General features: G+C 34.5%; 1 protein-coding gene across 1 annotated transcript; it reads left to right on the top strand.

The window, feature by feature from the left end:
* The first annotated feature begins 2,183 nt into the window (after positions 1–2,183).
* adgrl4 (adhesion G protein-coupled receptor L4) lies at positions 2,184–21,448 on the top strand. The gene is made up of 16 exons (XM_065241892.1): positions 2,184–2,281; positions 2,571–2,717; positions 3,782–3,934; positions 5,152–5,298; positions 5,641–5,711; positions 8,303–8,470; positions 8,765–8,948; positions 13,099–13,215; positions 13,318–13,517; positions 13,609–13,785; positions 18,675–18,878; positions 18,975–19,195; positions 19,283–19,349; positions 19,430–19,521; positions 19,595–19,763; positions 19,853–21,448. Exons 1-16 carry the CDS (start codon positions 2,236–2,238, stop codon positions 19,913–19,915), a joined length of 2,226 nt encoding a protein of 741 aa, XP_065097964.1. The 5' UTR covers positions 2,184–2,235; the 3' UTR covers positions 19,916–21,448.
* Positions 21,449–22,172: the final 724 nt, after the last annotated feature.

The raw sequence follows: 22,172 nt of genomic DNA, 5'->3' as shown, positions 1-22,172 counted from the left end.
GTTGAGTTATTATTTAACACTTTTATGTCCTTCTAAAGCTTGAAGAGTGTTCTGGTTACTATGGGAGTAGATGGTGACCAAGGTGATCACCATCCACTTCCACAGTAATCAGAAAAGCACAACAACACCACAAACAAAAACGTGCTGTTTGAGGTTCCGACAGCCTGATCTCACAAGAATTTGTGCAGATTTTACGAGATGGTGAATTCACACAAAGTTAATCGTGCAAAATCTTACGATTATCATAAAAAAACTATAACACCCCTGACCCCAACATGAACAAAATGTATGAATGTGGTTGTATGAATTAATATGAATTAACCACCTCGTAAAATACGTACAAATTGGTATGAGATAACGTTGGTTCGGAGGATCAAAGAAAGATATTGTGGGATCGAACAACATGAGGATGAGTATAGTGCCAACATTTTAATTTTGGGGTGAACTATCCCTTTAAAGGGATGTTCACATTATAATGATATAACTTTAATGGGATAAACTAATATTGGATATTTCTTTTAATAAAAACTTTTGCAATTGTTTACATGTCACTGAATATGTAAATATGCTGTTCTTGTTGCATTTACACAGCGGGTAACCAGCAGATGCATTCAACATTCTGCGTTTGCATAACTCTAAACAGTGAATCTAAATTTGTGTAATAATATCTTACATTTGGGCATAGTCAATGTAGTAGAAAAAAACATTACGTAGTTAATTTCACAGCAACTGCATAAGCGCTGGATACCTGAGGAAAATTTATGTTATGAACCTCAGCAATGAGATTCTCCACTGTCGTTTTAAGTGCGCTTGAAGTTCAAATAGATTTGATTGGCTGTCGATGGTTAATCGTTCATTAGGTGGGGAAAAAATCTATCAAAAAGTAATCCCAGCGATATTGTTCATTGTTTCTTTATCGTTATAGTTGTGGTGTGAACTCCTTTATTCTCTTTAATATAAAATGATTTTTAAAACTATTTTTATAGTTATCATTATCGTTATAATGTGAGCGGCCCTTAAATCACTTTAAATATACATTTTTTTTGCAATACGTTGCAACACATCAATGAAACGAATGTATGCTTTAAATAAAGATACAACAAGCAAAACATTTATCAGTTAATGAGATTAAAATGTTCAATATAAAATATAAAATGTTTCAATATAAGTGTGTTACATATTAATTAAACCTTTCTATAGTTAATGGAATGAATTATATGTGGTTACTCAGACATCTGCGTAAAATGACTTTATACAGTCACAAGATGGAAAAGTAAATGTGGCTTTAAAAAGTGAAAGTAGTTCCCAAAAAAGTCAGATTACACTTTCAGTTATGTAATGCAACAACAATTTTAAAGCATGGCCTAGCTGTCAAAAATGATCAGAATCTTACAATTCTGAAACACAATTTAAAGTGAAGCAAAAGCACACTAGCAGTATGAAGCAAACGTTTGAAGAAATGGTACAATGGTTATTTTTATTCTTTTAGAGTTGCCCTCAAGCTTTCCTGTTAGTTTTGGAGAGTCTGGAATCATCTGGTGGGTGTTGTGGTCCAACCTGTCCAAGCTCAGTGCTTCTCTTTCTTATCTTCAAGCACACATTTCTTGCAGACGTCTAGAACAAAGAAGCCTGTGGTTAAATATAGCTCTCCACCCAAGTCTTATACCTAGACCTCGTGATAAAAAACGTCAAGGAATAAAGCTTTTGGCTGCAAGACATGTGACCCATTTTGTAACCCAAGACTATAAACAATAACAATGGACATCATGAGCCAATTGTAAATGTGACAAAGAAATAAACATCAATCTTTACAATGCGAGCTTAAGTAAATACATATAAAGCTAAGGGTGAATAAGACTTATGTAAAAGGTTTTAAATAAACAGTGAAATCAAACAATTTGGGAACACATAATAAAGTTTTAGTCTTTCATTCTTTCATCTTTCAAGTCAAAGAAAAGTATGAAAACATGCAACAAAGAGACATTTTCTCATTAGCAAATTTAGAAAATATACGACTTTGATCTTGTTGAAAACTGCTGTACTGTATGTGAGTTTGTATTATTAGATAATGAAAGTGTATGAAGGGATGAGTTGCTGTGGCCGTCACAGTGTTTCTAATTGAGGTCCCGGACAGGAAGGGTCAGGATTAGAGAAACAGGAAGTGACATAAGGAAATGCCGTGCGTCACGTAGACATTCACTTAGTGCTTAAAGACATTACAGCTTCAGCTCCGAAATGGAGTTTTACCAACATTCTCCTGTGAAACTCCTGCTTTTAGCTGGTAAGTGACTTTCATCACTTCAGACCACCGGCTGGGTGGCATCCAGACTGTACTGTATGTAAAGGTCTTAAAGATAGCTTTTAAAATATAACTTTTGTATTTATAATTAAACTTAAATAACCAACTTCTTGTCTTAGTATGTTGTTCAACGATGCTTTTCATTAATAAATCACGTTTATAAATAAATTAATATGAATGTATTTAAGTTGAAAAGACTTGCGGGAGAATATATATTTATATATATTATAAAGTATATGAACTAATTGTTTTATTTGTCGTCTATTTAAAGTCTGTCTTTCAAGTGTGCTGAATCCATGCTGTTCTTTGAACAACTGCACGTTCAAATGTCACAAGCATGCAGTCTGCATAAACGACTCAAAACCTGCCTGCTTCTGTAAAGCAGGATACACTGGTGACGGGATCAACAGTTGTCACGGTTTGACATTTATCTTTATTATAAACATGAGTGCACTTTGGTTGTTTGTTGTGTATATTAATGAGGCTTACATACGTTTTAAACAAATTTAAATAGATAAGACTGACAACTCTTAAATAACTAATTCAGAAGTCTTGTACAGTAACTTTGTTTTATGGTCAATATTATACGAAATTGTCAGAATAAATACAATAGTAACTCTTTCATTGCTAAAGCAAAACATTTCACACCAGTAATTCCTGGATTTTGTTTCAGTGGGGTTTGTAGAGAAGTTATTGTTTTTTTATTTTATTTATTTAAGGAAATTTACCCAAAAGAAATGATCCAGTCCATAGTAGCATGTATTTAAGTTAAACGATTGTTGGGTCACCTGAAACATTTCTGAAAAGCTTTGATATATAAATGTCTATAAAATTATACATATGAAGCTACAATCCCAGACATGTGTTTCTAATGTATGTAAACTTAAACTATTGACCATTTTGCAAAATGTAAACAGCACTAATCCAGGTTATAACTGTTTTCTTTATTTCACTTATATGTTTGTTTAACTTCTGTTGGTTGTATTATATCCCAACGTTTATATAGTGTTAAAACTGAAACATGAAGTGCTTCTGGACCAGTGTTGTTGCAAAATGGTCTATAAAAAAACGCAATGATCAAGTGATCCTGTTTAAATTATCGCTATTATATTATATATTAATCTTAAATCATTTTGAATAATTTTTATTAACTCTCTCACATTTTTCTTGCATAAACTAATTTTAGAACGAGTGTCAGATTTGCTGTCCAGTAAATAAATGATTTTCATAAATACACTGTAAAAAATGTCTGTAGAAATTACAGTATTACTGGCAACTAGCTGGCATTTATGTTATTTACTGGCAAAAGTTTGTTCAAAGTTAAATGAACATGAAACATTTTCAGTCTTTATCTTCTACAGTAAATTACTGGCAACCAGCTGCATAATTACAGCAATTTTTTACAGTGACATAAATGCATGCATAAATACAAAATTCTTGATTCCAGTTGATTTTGCATTGAATGTTTCTGACCTCTCACAGATGACGATGAATGTAAGAATGTCACAGGTCCAATATGTGGTCCAAACGCCATCTGTACCAACACTAATGGAAGTTATTACTGTACTTGTGAGTCTGGATTTAATTCAACTGGAAAACCAAACTTTCAAACCAATGATGGCACACACTGCAAAGGTATGACAGAACAACAATCATATAAATTCATCAAATCATAATAATACTTAATTTATTAACATTAATGTGATATATAATTAAAATGGTTATATTATTAATAACTGTGAAGTAGGCTTTTTGGACATTTAGGATATATATTGCTAACACAAACAGAAACTAAACATCTAAGACCACATTCAACTTCCGGTTTCGTGAAAAGGGTTTATTAATCCAGGAGCCTAGTGGGCTTAGTTGGTGTGCATTTCGAAACAAAACAATGGCACTGATATATGTAAAGATATGTCAGTGAAAGGTGTTTTTAAATTAAGAAACCTCAAACATGCATTTTAGTCTGGGTCTAGAATAAGTCCTGTCTGGGAAGCCACCCTATAGAATAAACCAAGATCCATATCCATATTGTGTAAATGCTAGACATCTAATAAATTTTTTTTTTAAATCCAGCAGCCATTAAAATTTTTGACGGAAGAGCCACAATGGTCATAAATTCTCTCTTGTCTTTGAGTTTAATTCATGGGAAAAAAAACTGAATTAAACTAAATTAACCGATATTGTTTACCTTTTTTAGCAAAACATTTTAATTGATATCATGATAAAATCATTATCACAAGTTCTTTTGGACATAATAATCATGTAGTGAAAGTTTGATATTGTGTTATCCTTATTTATACCACGGGTCTGTTGAATGCTGTATTCTGATTGGCTGAGAACTGTTCTGTGGGTATGCATTAATTTCTGATAACCGCACACCTAACTTGTCAAATGTCTTAAAAATAGGCACCAGAGCAATGTTTGTGATTACCGTGGTATAAGAGGAATAATTGACTCCGGTCCTTTGAATTATAAAAAATAATGCACATCCGCACGCTTCGTGTCATGCCAGTGTGCATTATTTTCAAATAATTCAATGGCCCGTCATCAATTATTCCTTACATAAAGGATAAAAACATTTAAATGTTATTGTTATGCAATGAAATAACATTTATATTAAAGATATTTCAATATCAATGTCCTTTAAAGCACATACAATACTTTGAAATAAGATTATCAGATTTTGCTCAAAACAGATGCATATTGTCATAAACACAAAGGGACAAATTCTGAAAAATCTGGTTTATTTTTCAACTAAATTTGTTACGTTTATAAAATATTTGGTAAAGAAAATGTTTAAACTAAAAGTAAATGAGAAATTTATGTTTTTTAATGAATTTGAATGACAGATATTGATGAGTGCAGAAATGCCACTATATGTGGACCCTTCTCCAAATGTCACAACCTAAACGGTTCGTTCATTTGCTCGTGCATGAGAGGTTACACATCAACAGCTGGACCCTGGTTTAAGCCTAAAGAAGGAAGTGACTGCACAAGTAAGATCTGTAAAGTTACTGATTTTTTTTATAAAAACAATTAGAAGATGCTTCAAATGTATTCATTATACCCTTACATGGCTGTTTGTATGTTTTGAAATAAGTCTACCAAAGATTCTGTCACTGTTTTCTGATCCCCATGTCATTACAAACCCTAATGAAAAATATATTTTGCAAAATAATAAAAAGGTTTTCTAAAGAAAAACATCAAACAGGTTTGCAATAGCTTGAGGGAGTAAAGGATGACAGAATTGTCATTTGTGTGAACTATGTCTTTATCATTTTTTCCCAAATGTTTTTGTGTTTTTAGCAATATGTTATTTCTGTGTGTGCATTTCTCAGAAAACCCAAAGATCAACTGCCATCAGGACCAAAGGTGTATCATAGAGACTGTTGACAGCACAGTGGAAAAAGTGAGTTACATCATTTAAGTCAAATATTCACAAGATTCATCATATTAGAGACAAGTTTTAAATGTAATATTTACAGTATGCTGCATAGAAAAACGTTACCAAACCAGATGTTTGCCATTAAATTATAGAGAAGTGAAACAATTTTACCCTGCTGTCTAAAAGAACCTGGCATCATTTTAAGAGAGTCTATATGTATAATGAAGGCATTTATGCCTAAAATACACAGTACATTATTATAGGCAATGTTATAGCCTACTTTTTAAAGATTTCAGTGCATTCAAAGCTTTTCACACCAGTTAATATTTTTAATTCAGGTTTAATGTTTTCAGTTTATAGACATACTTTAAATGCCTTAAAAATAAAAGATTTAAATAAAATTTACACCCATTGACTAATAGCAGGGTATATTGTCACACTACATGGGGTAAGTTGACACAGTGGAATCTGCCACAACAAAATGAAACACTTTTACAATTTTAAAGTATTTATGACATAATTATTGACCAATTTAAACCAACTTGGCATGAAAAATACCCTTGTCCTGCAGCCTTGATTATACAGTAAAAACCTGTATGAATGTGTGTCAGTTTATGTACTGTATGCCTCATCCTCCCAGTCACAAAGGCTTTATAGAAAGTGTTTATGTCCACTGTATAAATAACAGACCAATGGCAGCAGACTGGAAATCTCACAGCTCATGTTAAGGCACGTACCTCTCAGATGGTTTTTTACTTACCTTGCTGAGAACAGCTTTAGTTCAGGAAGCAGCTGCCCGAAGGGTTCAGTCATGAGGATTTTGTTGTGTTACTATCAGGATGAACAAAATGTTTCAGGAAATACTACAACAGACATCATCAATGTTTCGGGAATGGTGTGAGAGGCCACACGGAAACACGCGTGCATCATTGAAATATTATCACCTGTAATATGTAATAAAAACCAAATCTAAAAAAAACATAGATAATAAATATATTAATGATCTAAAATGTATAAAGTCAACTATTTTGTAAATGTATAAATCATTCAATAAACCAAATATTTATATGTTTCACAATATATATGTTTCACAATATTTCACAATATATATATAATCAAGTGATTACTATACATTTACCTTGCATACCAATTCGCATACGATCAGTACTAAATAGTAGTCTAAATAAGATTTAATATGTCCCATCTCAAATGTTTATACTTTCCCACTAAATAAAAAAAGGTAGGACATAGTATAAGTAGGCATATTGGGATCCAGGCTTAGTCTATCACACGATATTCAGACTGAAATGTTTTTACCTTCCTCATGTGATTGTAAGAAGATGGTGCCATCTGGCGGTGCCAATGCAGATGTGCAGCTCCTCTCTAAACATGCTTTTAATGAGCTGATGGACCTGCTTTCCTTTGTTTGTTTGTTTGTTTGTTTGTTTTTTTGACCCTGGTTGGAAAAATATTAACTTTTTATTGACCACTTAAATAAAAAATGTGCTCAGTAGAAGAGCGGGGCACAAACTAATGCTTTCTGACTTTGGCTTTATCATTCAAAAAATATTTAAATTAGTTTCTTTTTTACACAATCAACACACACATTTCTGCTACGCTCAATGAACACTTAAAGTTTGTTTGTGGGACCTACCATTATTATACATTACACCGAAAGCGACAAGAGTGCACACGTTACAACTTACCCCATAGGTAAGCGCTTATAGTTTAAACACAAATAATTCAATCAAATTCTGTCAATATACTAAAGGTGGATATTGTTTATATATCTGCCTAAAATAGAGGAATGTGTGGATATCTATTCATAAATGATCCTTCATACTTGTATTATGCATCAATGCATATAACTCGATTTTATTATTTATTTATTAATTTTTTTTCAAAGGGCTTCACAATTAAGACAATTTTTTATTTTTATGAATAGTATTTACATAGTTTTCATTTCATTTTTGTATACCTGAGGCTTCATTGTAACACTGTGTTAATGTAACCCCGCAGTGTAAAAATGTTTTCAATCCCAACTATCAGTTACTAGGAGTTGTTGACATGTTTCAAAATGGCGTTATGTTTTAGATAACAAGACAGTGATTAAAATTATTTAAGGTTGGGTTTGGGGACTTACACATCCAACTCAGAAATCGAAAAAAAAAACATAATATGAAGAAATTTACTTTCATGCCTCCAAAAAACTTTCTGTTTAATTTCTAAATGAAAACACATTAAAACTTTTCACAGGAGATCTTCTGACAGTAAGAGAAAAAGACCAGAAGCACAGATTGCTCGGCCTTGTATAAATATGTAAAGTAGTTTTTTTCCATGTGTGTTTCTTAGGATTAAACCCACAAGCTTTCGTGGCGCTAATGCAAAGAGACACAAGAACATACATACTGAACAGGAACATATATGAGCTTGTCTTTATTTGTTTTAATGGCTTTCGAGGTTTTTGGCACTGGTGCTTGGACCTAAAAACAATCTTAAACCACTTAAGGCTACCCTATAGGCTTGTTTAAGCTGTTTTTATAGCAGGATACAGTATGTTGTCAGTGTTCTTTAAGGGTATATATTAAAGATGTTTTTGTCTCTCTGGGCTGTAGATGATTAATCTGTCAACTCCGGAGCGCCTGAAAGAGATAAGACTTCAAACATCAGTTGACCTCTCTCCGGTTCTGCTCATATCATACATTGAGGCCATGGCCAGGACTGTCCTAAAGCCTAGAGATGAGCGAGAACATCCTGAGGAGAAGATCAATCAAACCATCACGGTAACTTACGTGTGTCATCAGGACATGATGTCACTGAGACACGGCTGTCAGTTTTAATAAACCTGAATCATAACTATGTAAAGGAAAATAATTATTTATAGCTATAACAGAAAGTTATGCCATTTTCCAGTGGAATGCGTCGTTTTAGCATTTAGCAACATTACAATCCTTTAATTATTTTCAATGAAAACGTATTCTACTTTTTAAAAAATTAAATAAAATGATAAATCACACAAAAATTCATAAAATTCACTATATATTCGAAACAAAATCAATTGCATATTTGTATTGCAGGATTTGGTTTTCAGTGTGAATAATTTGGTTGAGAGAAATGAAACGGTGGAGTGGGAGAAGATCAATCCAGATTTGAGGAAGTATTACCTCACCACACTCCTTCACACAGCAGAGAAGCAAACGCTCGCCCTGTCTGCGGGTTACACACATACTGCGCAGATGCAGGTGGATGCTGGGGATGTAGGTGAGGCCTTTGAGGCATATGATAAACAGTGTTGGGGAAAGTTACTTTTAAAAGTAATGCATTACAATATTAAAGGGGCGGTGAATTTGTCGATTTTATTGTTTTATGCTGTTGTCTGAGGTCTACTTATGATGTTCGCGTGGTTTTTACATTCAAAAACATCAAAAACAATAAGTAATAGGCTATTTTGTAACATGGATTAGTGGCTCTCTGGAGAAAAGCTTCGTTTGAAGGGGTGGGCCGCACTGAAGACGTGGACGTAAACACCCACTGCTATGATTGGACGGCTTCATTCCCCGTCATTACATGTGGGGAAATGTTATAAAATCATTAATGTGTGAAAATAGCAGCCGAACACATATATGTTTGAGCCACAAAAGATTCTGGGTGCTAAAGATGATACACATAAATGACAATCCGTATAGTAAAGTAGAAACAAAACTTTAAACTCGACGTGACTAAAGTACCGTGAACAACACAGTAAGCGCGCATCAGATTATAAACTGCAGCTGATAAGCTCTTATCAATAACTTTGTATATTTCTATTGTGCTTGTGAGGTTGCTCTTAGATACACGTAACGTTACATACCACAGTTATATGATAAAAAAGCTTTGTTGAGTGTTTGACCGTTCAAACGCAACTTGCCTAAATTACCGTATACAACACAGTAAGCGGGCATCAGAATCTAAATTGCGGCTGATAAGTCCTTCCTTATCACTAAATTTGCATATTTCTACTGTTAAATTACAATCATATTATTGTAAAGTGTTGCACCTTTATTAATCGTTTAATGTTTTTAGTAAATTAAAAAAGTCAAACATACGTGTTTAGACACGGATGTTACAACAGGACATATCAAGCGATCTCTTCTAACAAAGCAATAGTGAAACGCAGTAACTTAAAGTAAAATGTCTTACTTGCTGTGACATTTTCGTCAGATCCAACATTAGTGGTGCTTTTAACCCTCTGGGGTCCAAGGGGTTTTTAGGGCCCTGGGGAAGTTTTGACATGCACTGACATTTGTGCTTTTTTCAGTTGCTTAAAAACATATTAATGGCAAAAGTCTCATAACACTGTGTTCATCACAAACTGGGCTACAATATCATATAATCAACATGTATGTACATGTTTGTATTTTTGAGAGAAAAATGTTTATGCGTGGTTTTTGAAAAAGCTAAATTTTTAACTCACTGATATAACTCCACAAAACTCATTCTAAACATGTTTTCCCAAGACTTTTCAAAAAAACATCTAGTAGTCTAGAGTTTTTTCTTCAAAATGATGTGAAAATCATATGGCCTACTCAATCACATAAAGCAAGATATTGATTTACAATTTCTAAGACACTTTTGCTTGGGAAAGGCTGTATGCGTGGAGGCGGGAAAGCTCCTGAATAATCAGTGATTGACAGCTGAGAGACAAAAGAGTTGAATAATGAGCCACTAATGAGCCTTGTGGGGATGTTCAACAGGAATGTAACCCTCAGTAAAACCATGATAAGGTTTACTTTTCAATACAATGTAAACACACACACACACATTATATATATATATATATATATATATATAGAGAGAGAGAGAGAGAGAGAGAGAGAGAGAGAGAGAGAGAGAGAGAGAAATATTTTCTATTAATATCACAAGTATAAGTTACCCTTTAAAAACCATAGTAGCCTAATCATGGTAAAGGTACTGTTTGGCCATCGTAAAGTGAACACATGGTTTGTGTTTGGTTGGCCAGCCAGAGGTTTACTTTTGTGCAGTAAAAAGCTCAAAAGAACAACTGCCTATCGTTGTCTGGACTCCTATTTGTGTTTTTGTAATCATTATAGTAGAAACACAACCAGGGACACGCGTGATAAACTTATCAATGTTTGTTTACAGCCGCCGCCATTACCTCACGTGTTGATCATGAATGCAAACGTGTGCACATGCGAGTGATCCTGTGTTTAATAAACTTGCTGTGCGGAGATATGCGCTTAGACACAACTAAATAAGGATTGTACTGTCTGCAATCGCGTATTTTATAAGAATACCAAAAAGCGCGTCGAGTTTCCTGACTCGCGTGTTTGTGTATGTGTGTTCCGGTCGCGTCAACTGACGGAAGACAAAGAAAACACTCGCGTCTGGAGAAACTGACACACATCCGCAAGTAAATAAGGATTTAGATGTCGGACATCGATCCCGTCACACTGACGAAGCACACACACTCGCGTCTGTCTGGAGATTTAGGCGCGAGTAAACAAGTATATGATGTGTGCAATCGCATCTTTTATAATGATACCACAAAGCGCTTCAAATATGAGACATTGTGTGTTTGTGTGTGCGTTTGGACGTCGGTCGAGTCACACTCGCGTCTGGAGATAACTTTAGTTACAGTCACGAGTAAACAAGTAGATGTCATGTTTCCAGCACTCGGATTAAAACTCAACACAGCAGTGAATGGCTGCAGAGACGGAATGTCCATTGACTGTGGGGTTGACTAATGAATATGGATGATCTCTGCTCTTCTCTTCAATGGAGCGGGGCGTGGTTCATTATAGATAATGAAGCAACAGAAGAAAGACGGTACATCTCTCTCTTCTAATACAGTTAACAACGAATTACAATATTTGTTTTCGATTTCACTTACATCTTCCAAAAGCAGACATTCCAAGGATTATGTAGACATTTATCTTTTGTTTATATGACAAATATTCGTTAAGTTAGAGTTAATTTTTCTGACGTGTTTCTGAAAGGACTTCACTGAGGGAGAGAGAACAAAATGCGCATCATGTTTATTTTCTTAATTTTGCGAAAAGCACAACATGCTGTTTTTATTGGGAGTGGACAGAAAAAAACTAGACAATTTAACGTTTTAAATGATGTATAAATCATATCTGTATGTCCAAAATCAGCAGAGTTATCTAAGTCTCTTTGGGGAGTGATTTAAAAATAAAGAGTTTGCGGCGCCCGCGCCACCGTCGACCCCAGAGTGTTAATCACAGTCTCTTTGCAAATCCAGCATCGACTTGTAGCTTCCTTACAAGTGAATCCGCACAGTACACAAGGTAATCAAACACTCCCCACGCGAGCTGGAACTTTTTCAAAAACAACCTTTATCCACGCATTCCTAATGTTATTTTCCGAGCTTCCGAATTAAAGTATTCAGCTTCTGTGTTGTTCCCACGCGTTTCTTCCACAACCCAAGACTTCGTTACCATGGTTACTCTATCATAACAGATCACCGCATCAAAATAAAAGTCTATCAGAAAAAAATTATTTAAAAGTTATTTGGTTACATTTGGCAATCTTTAAAGACATGTTTACTGATTGAGACACACGTGTGTCACGCGAAGTTGTGGGCGGGGCTACAAAAGTGGTCGTTGTATTTGGCTATGGGGAGGTGCTTCAATTCTACTTTGACTTCATATTTCACACTTGGTTGTAAAACTGGCTTGGTGCCAAAAACGGTTATATTTCAGTACCACGGACGTTTTCAGTTCTGAAACTTGCAGGATGTTCATTTAACTATGATGACCTCTTATATAACAAAGTATCAAGTTAAAATTGAGTATTTGATTCACCGCTCCTTTAAGTTACTCCCCAAAAAGTAACTAATTGCGTTACTTAGTTACTTTTCATGGAAAGTAATGCTTAGGTTACTTTTTAGCTACTTTTGCGTTACTTTTTCTTACTTGGCTAAGGCTTGATCTCTTTCAAGCCTTGCAGGTGTTTTTATGATCGCAAAAGTGTCAAGCTCTGGCCTGCCATCTCCGTTTCTGACTCAAACTGTTGCCGCTCAGCCGCACATTGCGCGTAATTCTACGTTAATATGTTCAGTTTAATTCAGTACATTATTTTCTTTTTACATTTAATTAATTAAACTGAAAAGTAACTTGCATTACTTTTTAAAAAAGTAACTCAAATATTAATGTGTACATTTATAAAGGAATGCGTTACTTTACTCGTTACTTCAGAAAAGTTATATTTTGTAATGCGCGTTACTTGTAATGTGTTACCCCCAACACTGATGATAACATAAAAAGCATCAATATTCATTTTCATATGAATATTGATTACTAACAGAACCAGTTCTAAAAATTGTGCATAAAACAAAACAATTTTATTCATCCAACTTAACTTTCAACTTCTTGCGTATAATTATTTCTAGAGATGAAACTATACACCTTTGAACCGCACAGAGCACCTAAGCATCGAGTTTCAGCCACAGTTCAAGGAAACTCCATTTCACTATCGCCAAAGTACACAAAAGACAAAAGCAACAATGGTTTGTACATTTTTAGCATTTTTTTACTCAAACTGATGTTAAATTGATCAAACTGTTAATGATATTTTTCTGTCATCTGTCTTGTGTTGTGTTGTGTTGTAGAAAGCACCTCTATTGTATTTCTTGTCTATAACAATATTGGGGGTCTTCTAAAGCCCACCGATGACCCTGGGGTGGTCGATTACTCCCGATACGCAGCAGCTGGTGAAATCACAGTAAATTCACCCATAATTGCAGCAGCCATCAGGAACCCAAAGGCGTTTCCGCTAAACGATGTGACTTTTACTCTCAAACACACAGAGGTACAGTCCTAAATTTCATTCTTCAGCTTCATTTCATCGGCTGTAAATTTCAGCCCAGTTAGTGTTAATAGAGTTTTGCTCTGTCATTCAGGAGATAGACGCCGGCCTTGATGAGACAAAATGTGCATTCTGGGAGTATTCGCAAAACATGAATGGACGTTGGAGTTTGGAGGGGTGTAAACGTATTCATGTTAATGCCACTCACACTTCCTGTTCCTGTAATCACCTGACGCACTTCGCTGTTCTCATGTCTTCTGCTCGGGCCAATGTAAGTTAAGCTGCTTCCATCACTTGTGCTGCCCCCTGCTGGTGTCATTACATTATGCAACAGTATACAATATTTAGGACACATAATACTTTTAAATGTGTAAATGTTCTTGTATTAGATCATTGGAATTTCTGCAAAGTTTTTCTCTCATTTGCATTTACCAGATGTTCACAAAGAAATGAACGAAGTGAAAGTAGTTCGTTCTAAGCAATTTCAAGCAGACTGCATGAAGCTTGCATCATTTTTACAAACACACTGCTGCATTTAGAAGTATTTGTTTGTAAAACTATGCCAGACAGGTGCTTTGGAAAAATTTTACCCTAATCAGGAAACGAAATGTTCAAATTTCTGCTTTCACCATGATTTCGGTTTATGAAAATTACACTGAGATTAACACAGAGCTGATGATCATACAAAAAAAACAACAGATGTCAAAATTATGCAAATATCAGTGAACTAAAAACAGGAAAAGATTTGGACACACTTCTTAATTGATGTTTCTTATTAACATTCTGATGAATAGACTTTAATAATAATTCATTAGTTGTATTTATTATTGTGCATTGCTTTAAAGGAAACATGACTTGGAGTCCCATAAGAAAAAAAATTCACATCTGAGATCACATCTTTAAAGTCCCTGTAAAGTCTTGAAATCTTGAAAATTGTTTCTAAACATAGAAATGTATGAAACATGCCACAAAGATTGCAAAGTTAGATTGTTAAACAGTTTTTCACCATTTCTAAGTTCAGGATTTTTAGGCAAACCTAAAACGGTGGCTTGGTGATGCACTCGAGCCAACACAATTGCGAGCATCCTTTCAGGTTGTAGGGGTATTTGAAAGTTGAGAGAGAGAACGTTTTCCCATGAGTGGCCATTTAGTGCAGAAGCCGACATGTTTCCATTGTTTAAGGGCAGAGATTGCTGCTTATTTTTCCAAGAATTTTGATTGCTTATTTTGTGGAGTTTTGGTTTGGTGGTTAGTAACACATTTTTTGGTGTGACTTTAATATCTCATTATTAAAAAAAAATTCTAACATTTTACCTAAATCCAAATTCTTTTTCTTTTAATATCTACAATAATTTTGCACTTGTGACCCTGGACCACAATACCAGTCATAAATAGAACGGGTATATTTATAGCAGTAGCCAAAAATTCTTTGTTTGGGTCAAAATTGTTGATTTTTTTTACCAAAATCATTAGGATATTAAGGAAATATTATTTTTTATGAAGAGATTTTGTACATTTCCTACTATAAATATCTTAAAACCTATTTTTATGAGTGGATGCAAAGGACTTAATTAGGACAACTTTAAAGGCGATTTTCTCAATATTTTGATTTTTTTCACCCTCCAGATTGTTTTAATCGTTGTATCTCGGCCAAATATTGTCCTATCCTAAAATTATGTATCAATAGAAAGCGTATTTATACATTTGTTTATCAGCTTTCAGATGATGTATAAATCTCAATAAAAAAATTACCCTTACTGGTTTTGTAGTCCAGTGTCATCTTTATCAATTGTCTTATTTGTTTAAAGGGGACATTCCACAAGACGTTTTTAAGATATTAAATAAATATTTGATGTCCCCAGAGTACATTATGTGAAGTTTTAGCTCAAAATACCCTATAGGTAATTTATTGTGGCATGTTAAAATAGGCACTTTATGGGGCTGAGCAAAAATGCACCGTTTTTGTGTGTATCCCTTTAAATCCAGTGCTGTAGTCAAGACAGAGCCTCGAGGGAGATTTTCTCATGAAAGAAGTTGTTCATAAGCGATGTTCAGCATTATATATTTGAACACGTTTAAAAAGTCAATCATCTGTTTTATGCATACTAAATACATGTTTATCAGCAGATGGGGAACATTGTGGAATAAAAATAAAGACTTTAAGGTCTCATGCTGCCAGTGTTTAAACAGGCACAATGATTTTCAGCATGTTACAATAAATTACACTTCCACAAACACTCAGAAGTTTACTTTTTGACCAAACCACACAAGCACATTTAAATGATCTGTAATAAAGCAACACGTTTAATGCTTAAACTATAGAGAAACAGATCAAATGACATGTTTAAGTTTATTGTGTACACATATTGAACACATTCGCGTTTCGGTCAGCCTCTCACTCTCTATCTTGTAACTCCCAGTATTCAATTGAAACTTCAAAGAAACATTAAACAACATATGAAGAGTTTGGTTCCAAAACGCAATAAATCCATTTTGACAAATTTGGGTAAAAACGTGTTTTCTATACCAAGAAAGTGACAAGATGAAAACCACTATTTTCTGTTACAAACTTTCACATAGCATCTTTAGGTTATAAAAACATAAAAAATTCAAATCCATAACTTCATTTTCAAAGATGAAGTCAAACAGACCCATTTCCTGTTGCTGTGAAGGTCATCACACCACTGATCTACTGGCTGTCCTTCAACGTGATGCCCAGCCGATGCACGACCACCAGCTGAACCAGTTTAATCCACTTACCAGCTTCCTATACCTACCCTGTTCATATCATAGACTGTAAAAAAAGATGGACGACGCGACGTCGCCTCCCTCCATTGTAATGAATTGAAGCCAAAAATGTCCGTCCACGGTCGCCGCCATGTTACGTAAAAACGTCAGTTTGGAGCCAGGGCATGCGCAGAAGGAATCGTCCGTGGAGCCAGAGGCGGAGCCGCGGTATCAAACTTCCGCCCAAACGCTCACGCGACCAATTAAACCACGGCAATCTTAACGACACGCCCCGTTTCTATAGCATCAAATAACTAGCTAAATTGAAAGTTATCACAAAAATGAACACTTGAACATATATCAATGTGATAACAACTACTTAAAAGGACTAAAACTATCTTTCGGAAACCTTTATTGGAAGTGTAAATAATTTTTTATTTAGAGCAGAGTCCCATTTGTTTGAATGGAGAGGGCGGGGTTATGACTTGTACTGCAGCCAGCCACCAGGGGGCGATCAAAGAGCCAGAGGCTTCACTTTTCAAGACTTATGAGGCACACCCTGTTCATATATATAAATATAAATATTAATTTCTCCCAAGGGTTTTTGTCCTTCTAGGAGTTTTTACCACAGGGTTTTCTCCTAGGGGGGTTTTTGTCCCCCGGGAGAGTCAGACAACTTTGGCTTAACTTAGCACTTTACTGTATACTTTACATTATTAATACACTGTAAAAAAAAATCCGTAGAAATTTCAATGTTATTGCAGCTGGGTTGCCGGTAATTTACCGTAGATTTACATTTATGTTATTTACTGGCAAGAGTTTGTTTAAAGTTAAATAAATTTTAAATATTAACAAGTCTTTATCTTCACAGAATAAAACTATACAATAACAGCCTCATGCAAAGCATTCTGGGAATCAGAAATCATCATCAACCTTTTTCTGTTTTTTGCTTCAGATTTTGTTTCCCAGAATGTTTTGCTTGATGCTGTTTTTTTAGTTTTACTCTGTAAAGACAAAGACTTGTAAATGTTTAATGTTCATTTAACTTTGAACAAACTCTTGCCAGTAAATAACATAAATGTAAATCTACGGTAAATTACCGGCAACCCAGCTGCGATTTCTACGGAATTTTTTTACAGTGTACACTCGCTTACACGGTTTATCCTTAGCCGCTTTATTCTACTTCTTATATTATCTATTGATTTTCTGTGTTTTCCCTACATCTACTGTACTCATGTAAAGCTGCTTTGCAACAATTAACAATTGTGAAAAGCGTTATATAAATAAAATTGAATTGAACAAGAGATTATAAGCTAGATGCATTTTTTTTGGGGGGGGGTTCAATGTTCTTTGACTGATATACATAATAAATGTGTTTATGAATAAAGGTTGATCTGTTGAAAGCCGTTATTTTGAGTAAGATGCCAAATGAATTAAAATTTGACATTAAAGGGGTGCATACAACCTTTTTGCCCACCGGCAACTATAGTTGCCGCACATTCAAATATGATTTTCAAAAAAATAAAAATGGGGAAAATAAATGCAGAACATGTTTACAGAGGACACGATTAACACAATTATATGCATGAAACCATTCAGAAAAATTTGGGCACAAATGGGTTAATGTCAAATTATTGCTGTAAATAACATATATTGCATCGGAAGACTGATTTTGTTACCGTGATTTATCTGTTATTTATTTTCAAGATATTCAATTCAAGTTCCCTCTTACTGTACGTCACTCCTCCCAGGGATTCCCCAGGGTCTTAAAGCTTGTAGGACTGTGCACAAGCGCAGTTTTCAAATGCAGCGCTTTAATTCTGTTTATAAAATTGAAGACGTAAAATATATGTTTTTATATGGATATAGAATGCACTACCTGTTTTATGCTTATTTTGTTCAAAAGCATGATCACCGTAATTCTACATATTATAATAACAAGGAACGATGCTTCTAACGACACGTGATACAGCTTTGGAATGTGCGCTTGAATTATGGTTTCGGGAAACACCAAATCATTCAACTTTGTCCGTAACGATGAAACTTACGACAGTAGTTGGCTAACGATTATTTTGGGAAACGCACCCCAGGTTGATTAACAGATGATTTATCTGATACATTTTTACAGCCATTTTTTGCCACGAACAACCCGAAAGGGTAGTAAAATTGCCCACGGTATACTGTTGAGTTTTTGGAAAAATTTCAAAGCATTTTCTCAAAATACATGTAATTTTTGTCACCAAAAATCATTCAATTTGCTAAAACACATAAAAAATTAAGGCCAAATAAAAAATGGCCAAAAATGGCCTCAACAACCCATAAGGGTTAAACGTTTAGTGTAACTGTAATGTGTTTATTTACTAGTTGCCTCTGCTTATGTAAACATACAATTAGTTAATGAGTAAATGTCTGTTTCTGCTTTGTATCATGCAGCAGCTTGCACACTATAACGTTTTGACGAGAATAACTCAGCTGGGAATGGTCATCTCCATCATCTGTCTGTCCATGTGCATCTTCACCTTCTGGTTCTTCAGAGACATCCAGAACACCAGAACCACCATCCACAAAAATCTCTGCTGCAGTCTCTTCATGGCCCAGTTCATCTTCCTCATCGGGATCAACAAGATCGCACACAAGGTTCCAACACATCCCTTACACTATTAACTTTACAACACATAACATTAATTTTCATATATATTTTAACATTATTTATATGTGTATTTGTCTTTGTAGTGGTTCTGTTCTCTCATCGCGGGTCTCCTGCATTATTTCTTCCTGTCTGCGTTTGCGTGGATGTGCATCGAAGGGATTCATTTATATCTCATCGTTGTTGGCGTCATCTACAACAAAGGCTTCTTACATAGAAACTTCTACTTATTTGGCTATGGGAGCCCGGCCGTGGTCGTAGCAATATCTGCAACACTTGGATCCAAATATTATGGCACCAATACTGTGTAAGTTACTAAGCATTATGATTATGAGGGATAAGTTGTGGAAAAGCCTTCCTTGTTGTACATAAAACATTTTTTTTTTATTTCAAGGTGTTGGCTGAGCACAGAAAATAATTTCATCTGGAGTTTCATTGGACCAGCCTGTCTGATCATTCTTGTGAGTATCTGCTCTTATATTATAATAACATTCAGTAATGCCACTGTAACACCCTACTAATATAAATGACTTCCTTACAGGTAAATCTGCTGGCATTTGCTGTGATTATGTTTAAGGTTTATCGTCACACTGCTGTTAAGAAACCTGAAATCAGTCATTATGAAAACATCAGGTAAAGAAATACAATGATAATGCTGAACAAATAAGAAAACGTGTCTGTAATCTGAATCTGTAATGTTTCTCAGGTCATGTGCGAGAGGAGCTATAGCTCTCCTCTTTGTTCTGGGAGTTACCTGGACATTGGGGGTTGTCCACATCCTATATGAGACCACCCTAACGGCATATCTCTTTACATTTGCCAACGCTTTCCAAGGGATGTTTATTTTTATATTCCTTTGTGTTCTTTCTAGGAGGGTAAGTCGCAAGGCACTATTTTTGTTACATAGCAAGTTATTCAGCATTTGTTTATCACCTTAATTGCATGTTTTCACTTCTTTCATCAGATTCAAGAGGAGTACTACAGATTATTCAAAAACATCCCATGTTGTTTTGAATACCTGCGATGAGCTTTTTCAAAAGGGAGACTAACTGCAAAGCTGTCCTGCAACTACTTTTATATTTACTGTAGCATTGTAAAGATGTATGTGTGAGAGAGATGTTTCTTTAGATATAGACCACTGGATGAAGAGGTTTTAAAGAAACACACAGTAATTTACATCTAAAGTGAGAAGATATATTTATTTTTTTGAAAAAAAAATATTAAAAAAACGTTACTGCATGCCATAACCATAGTTTCTAAAACATCTAAGATTATCAAAAGTGATTACAGTTAGTAGCTAAAGGTTTCACACACTGTATAAAGTGAAAAGTTGGATCAACTTAAAAAGTCAAGTTTATTTAACTTTAAAGGCGATATATCATAAAAATCTGACTTTTTCATGTTTAAGTGCTATAATTGGGTCACTGGTGCTTCTATCAACCTAGGAAATGTGAAAAAGATCAACCCAGTAACTTAGTTTTAGTAAACCGTTCTCTGCATGTGAAAAAATAGCTCAATGAAATCTGTTTCGCCTTGTGATGTCAGAAGGGGTAATAACACCTCTTAATCTGCACTATCCAATCACGGCACTGCCATTTAGTGCAAAGAGCAGGTCATTTGCATTTTAAATGACACTCCCAAAACGGCACATTTTTGCACACACCTACAAAGCGGCAATTTTAACATGCTATAATAAATTATCTGATATTTTGAGCTAAAACTTCACATATGTACTCTGGGAAATTCAAAGATTTATTTGACATCTTAAAATAGTCTTGTAAAATGGCCACTTTACGCAGTGGTGTATACCCATTTCTTTATTAGATGGCATGGGGTATACCCACTTCTAAATTCGAAAAATTGATTAATAAAATTCATTTTATAATGATCTTTATGCTAAGAAGTCAAGCAGCAGACGTTAAGAGAAAATACTTGCTCATTTTGGAGTGCAAGACTAGTCATGTCACTTAGTTTTTATAACACAGGGCATTCAACTAGTTGGCCAGCTTATGGATCAGAAACCCAAGGGGTTGTGCACACTTTTAAACGCCTGGAGGACACTGAATTACAGCTGTTTTTCAGCTCAGTGCCAGCTTTCTTCAGCCGAGCTCTTTGGTAGCTGTGATACTTCAGCTGTGAGCCGGTTGGTTGCTGTGGTAATGTCCCGCCCCTCCTCCACTCTGATTGGACAGCCGTGTGAGAACTAACATTGACGAGTGGAGCTTTTCACCCAAAGTTAAATGTATATTTTTCAACTCTCGGCGCCCAGCGTGGAAGAAAACCACTAGCTGCTTTTTAAAAAAACAATTGAAAACATGCGCTGGCCGCGGGGGCGTAAAAGCTTTGGTGTGCATGCCCCTTAAGGGTATGCCCACTTCTCTGGGCACCACTACAACATTGCCTTTAAGTAAAAAAATAGGTGTTACCAATTGAAGTAAATTAAGTAATCCAACTTTTAAATTTTTACAGTGCATTTAGTAGCCTAACATTTGTCTTATGGAAAAGATGCTTTGATATGTACAGTATTCTCGACTAATAAAATGATTTCTGTTCATGTGTACATTTTGTTTTTGGGGTGATGTTGAATAAGGAGCCCATAACATACATAACATAAAATACATACACTGTAAATGTCAAATCAACATTATTTTAAGGGTACTTTAACTTTAAAAATTAATTTAAACAATTTCAACTTTTTTAATAAGTTATGTAAACATATCAAAACCTAGACTGAATTGACTTGTGAAACAAGTTGCTTTAACTTTATGCTCCATTTATTTTTTTACAGTTTAACAATTAAAAAGTCCTTGCCAAAATAATAAATAATTGTAGATGTATTCTAAATATATTTTATTAACAGTGAAGTTCAATAAAAAAAAATTGTTGAAAATATATTTATTTCAATTTGTCTGTTTTGAGGTATACAATTAAAAGAATAACTGTATATCTCAGTTTCTTATTTTGTAAAATTAAAATAGATTATATAAATGTATCAATATTAATATATTAATATTGTTATATATTTGATATTTATTTTAAGTAGTATTTAGTTCAAGTATTGTTTTAAATAGTAAAGATTTTCCAAAAAAAGACTAAAGTATATGATCTATTACAATCAGAGAAAAGGTCCCCCCCCCAGAAAACAGAATAATATGTTTTTTTATGGTTTTAGAAAATGTAATGACCTCTATTCATGATTCAACATGTGCTGATGTGTGTTTGTGCATAATTTAGGGTTTGAAGATCAGATGTTATTTGTTTAGCAGGTTGCTTGCTCTTTAAAC

Source organism: Paramisgurnus dabryanus, chromosome 14, assembly GCF_030506205.2.
Source record: "Paramisgurnus dabryanus chromosome 14, PD_genome_1.1, whole genome shotgun sequence".
Lineage (NCBI taxonomy): Eukaryota > Metazoa > Chordata > Actinopteri > Cypriniformes > Cobitidae > Paramisgurnus > Paramisgurnus dabryanus.
Note: the sequence above shows the minus strand (reverse complement) of the source record. Positions and strands in the feature narration are given on the sequence as shown.

What these genes read in the sequence shown, in the direction of transcription:
- adgrl4 (XM_065241892.1), top strand. Translation starts at nt 2,236, where the DNA reads ATGGAGTTTTACCAACATTCTCCTGTGAAACTCCTGCTTTTAGCTG. An exon ending in AGATCAATCAAACCATCACG is followed by an intron (nt 8,471 to 8,764) that starts GTAACTTACGTG and finishes TTTGTATTGCAG; the next exon opens with GATTTGGTTTTCAGTGTGAA. An exon ending in GGTGGATGCTGGGGATGTAG is followed by an intron (nt 8,949 to 13,098) that starts GTGAGGCCTTTG and finishes AATTATTTCTAG; the next exon opens with AGATGAAACTATACACCTTT.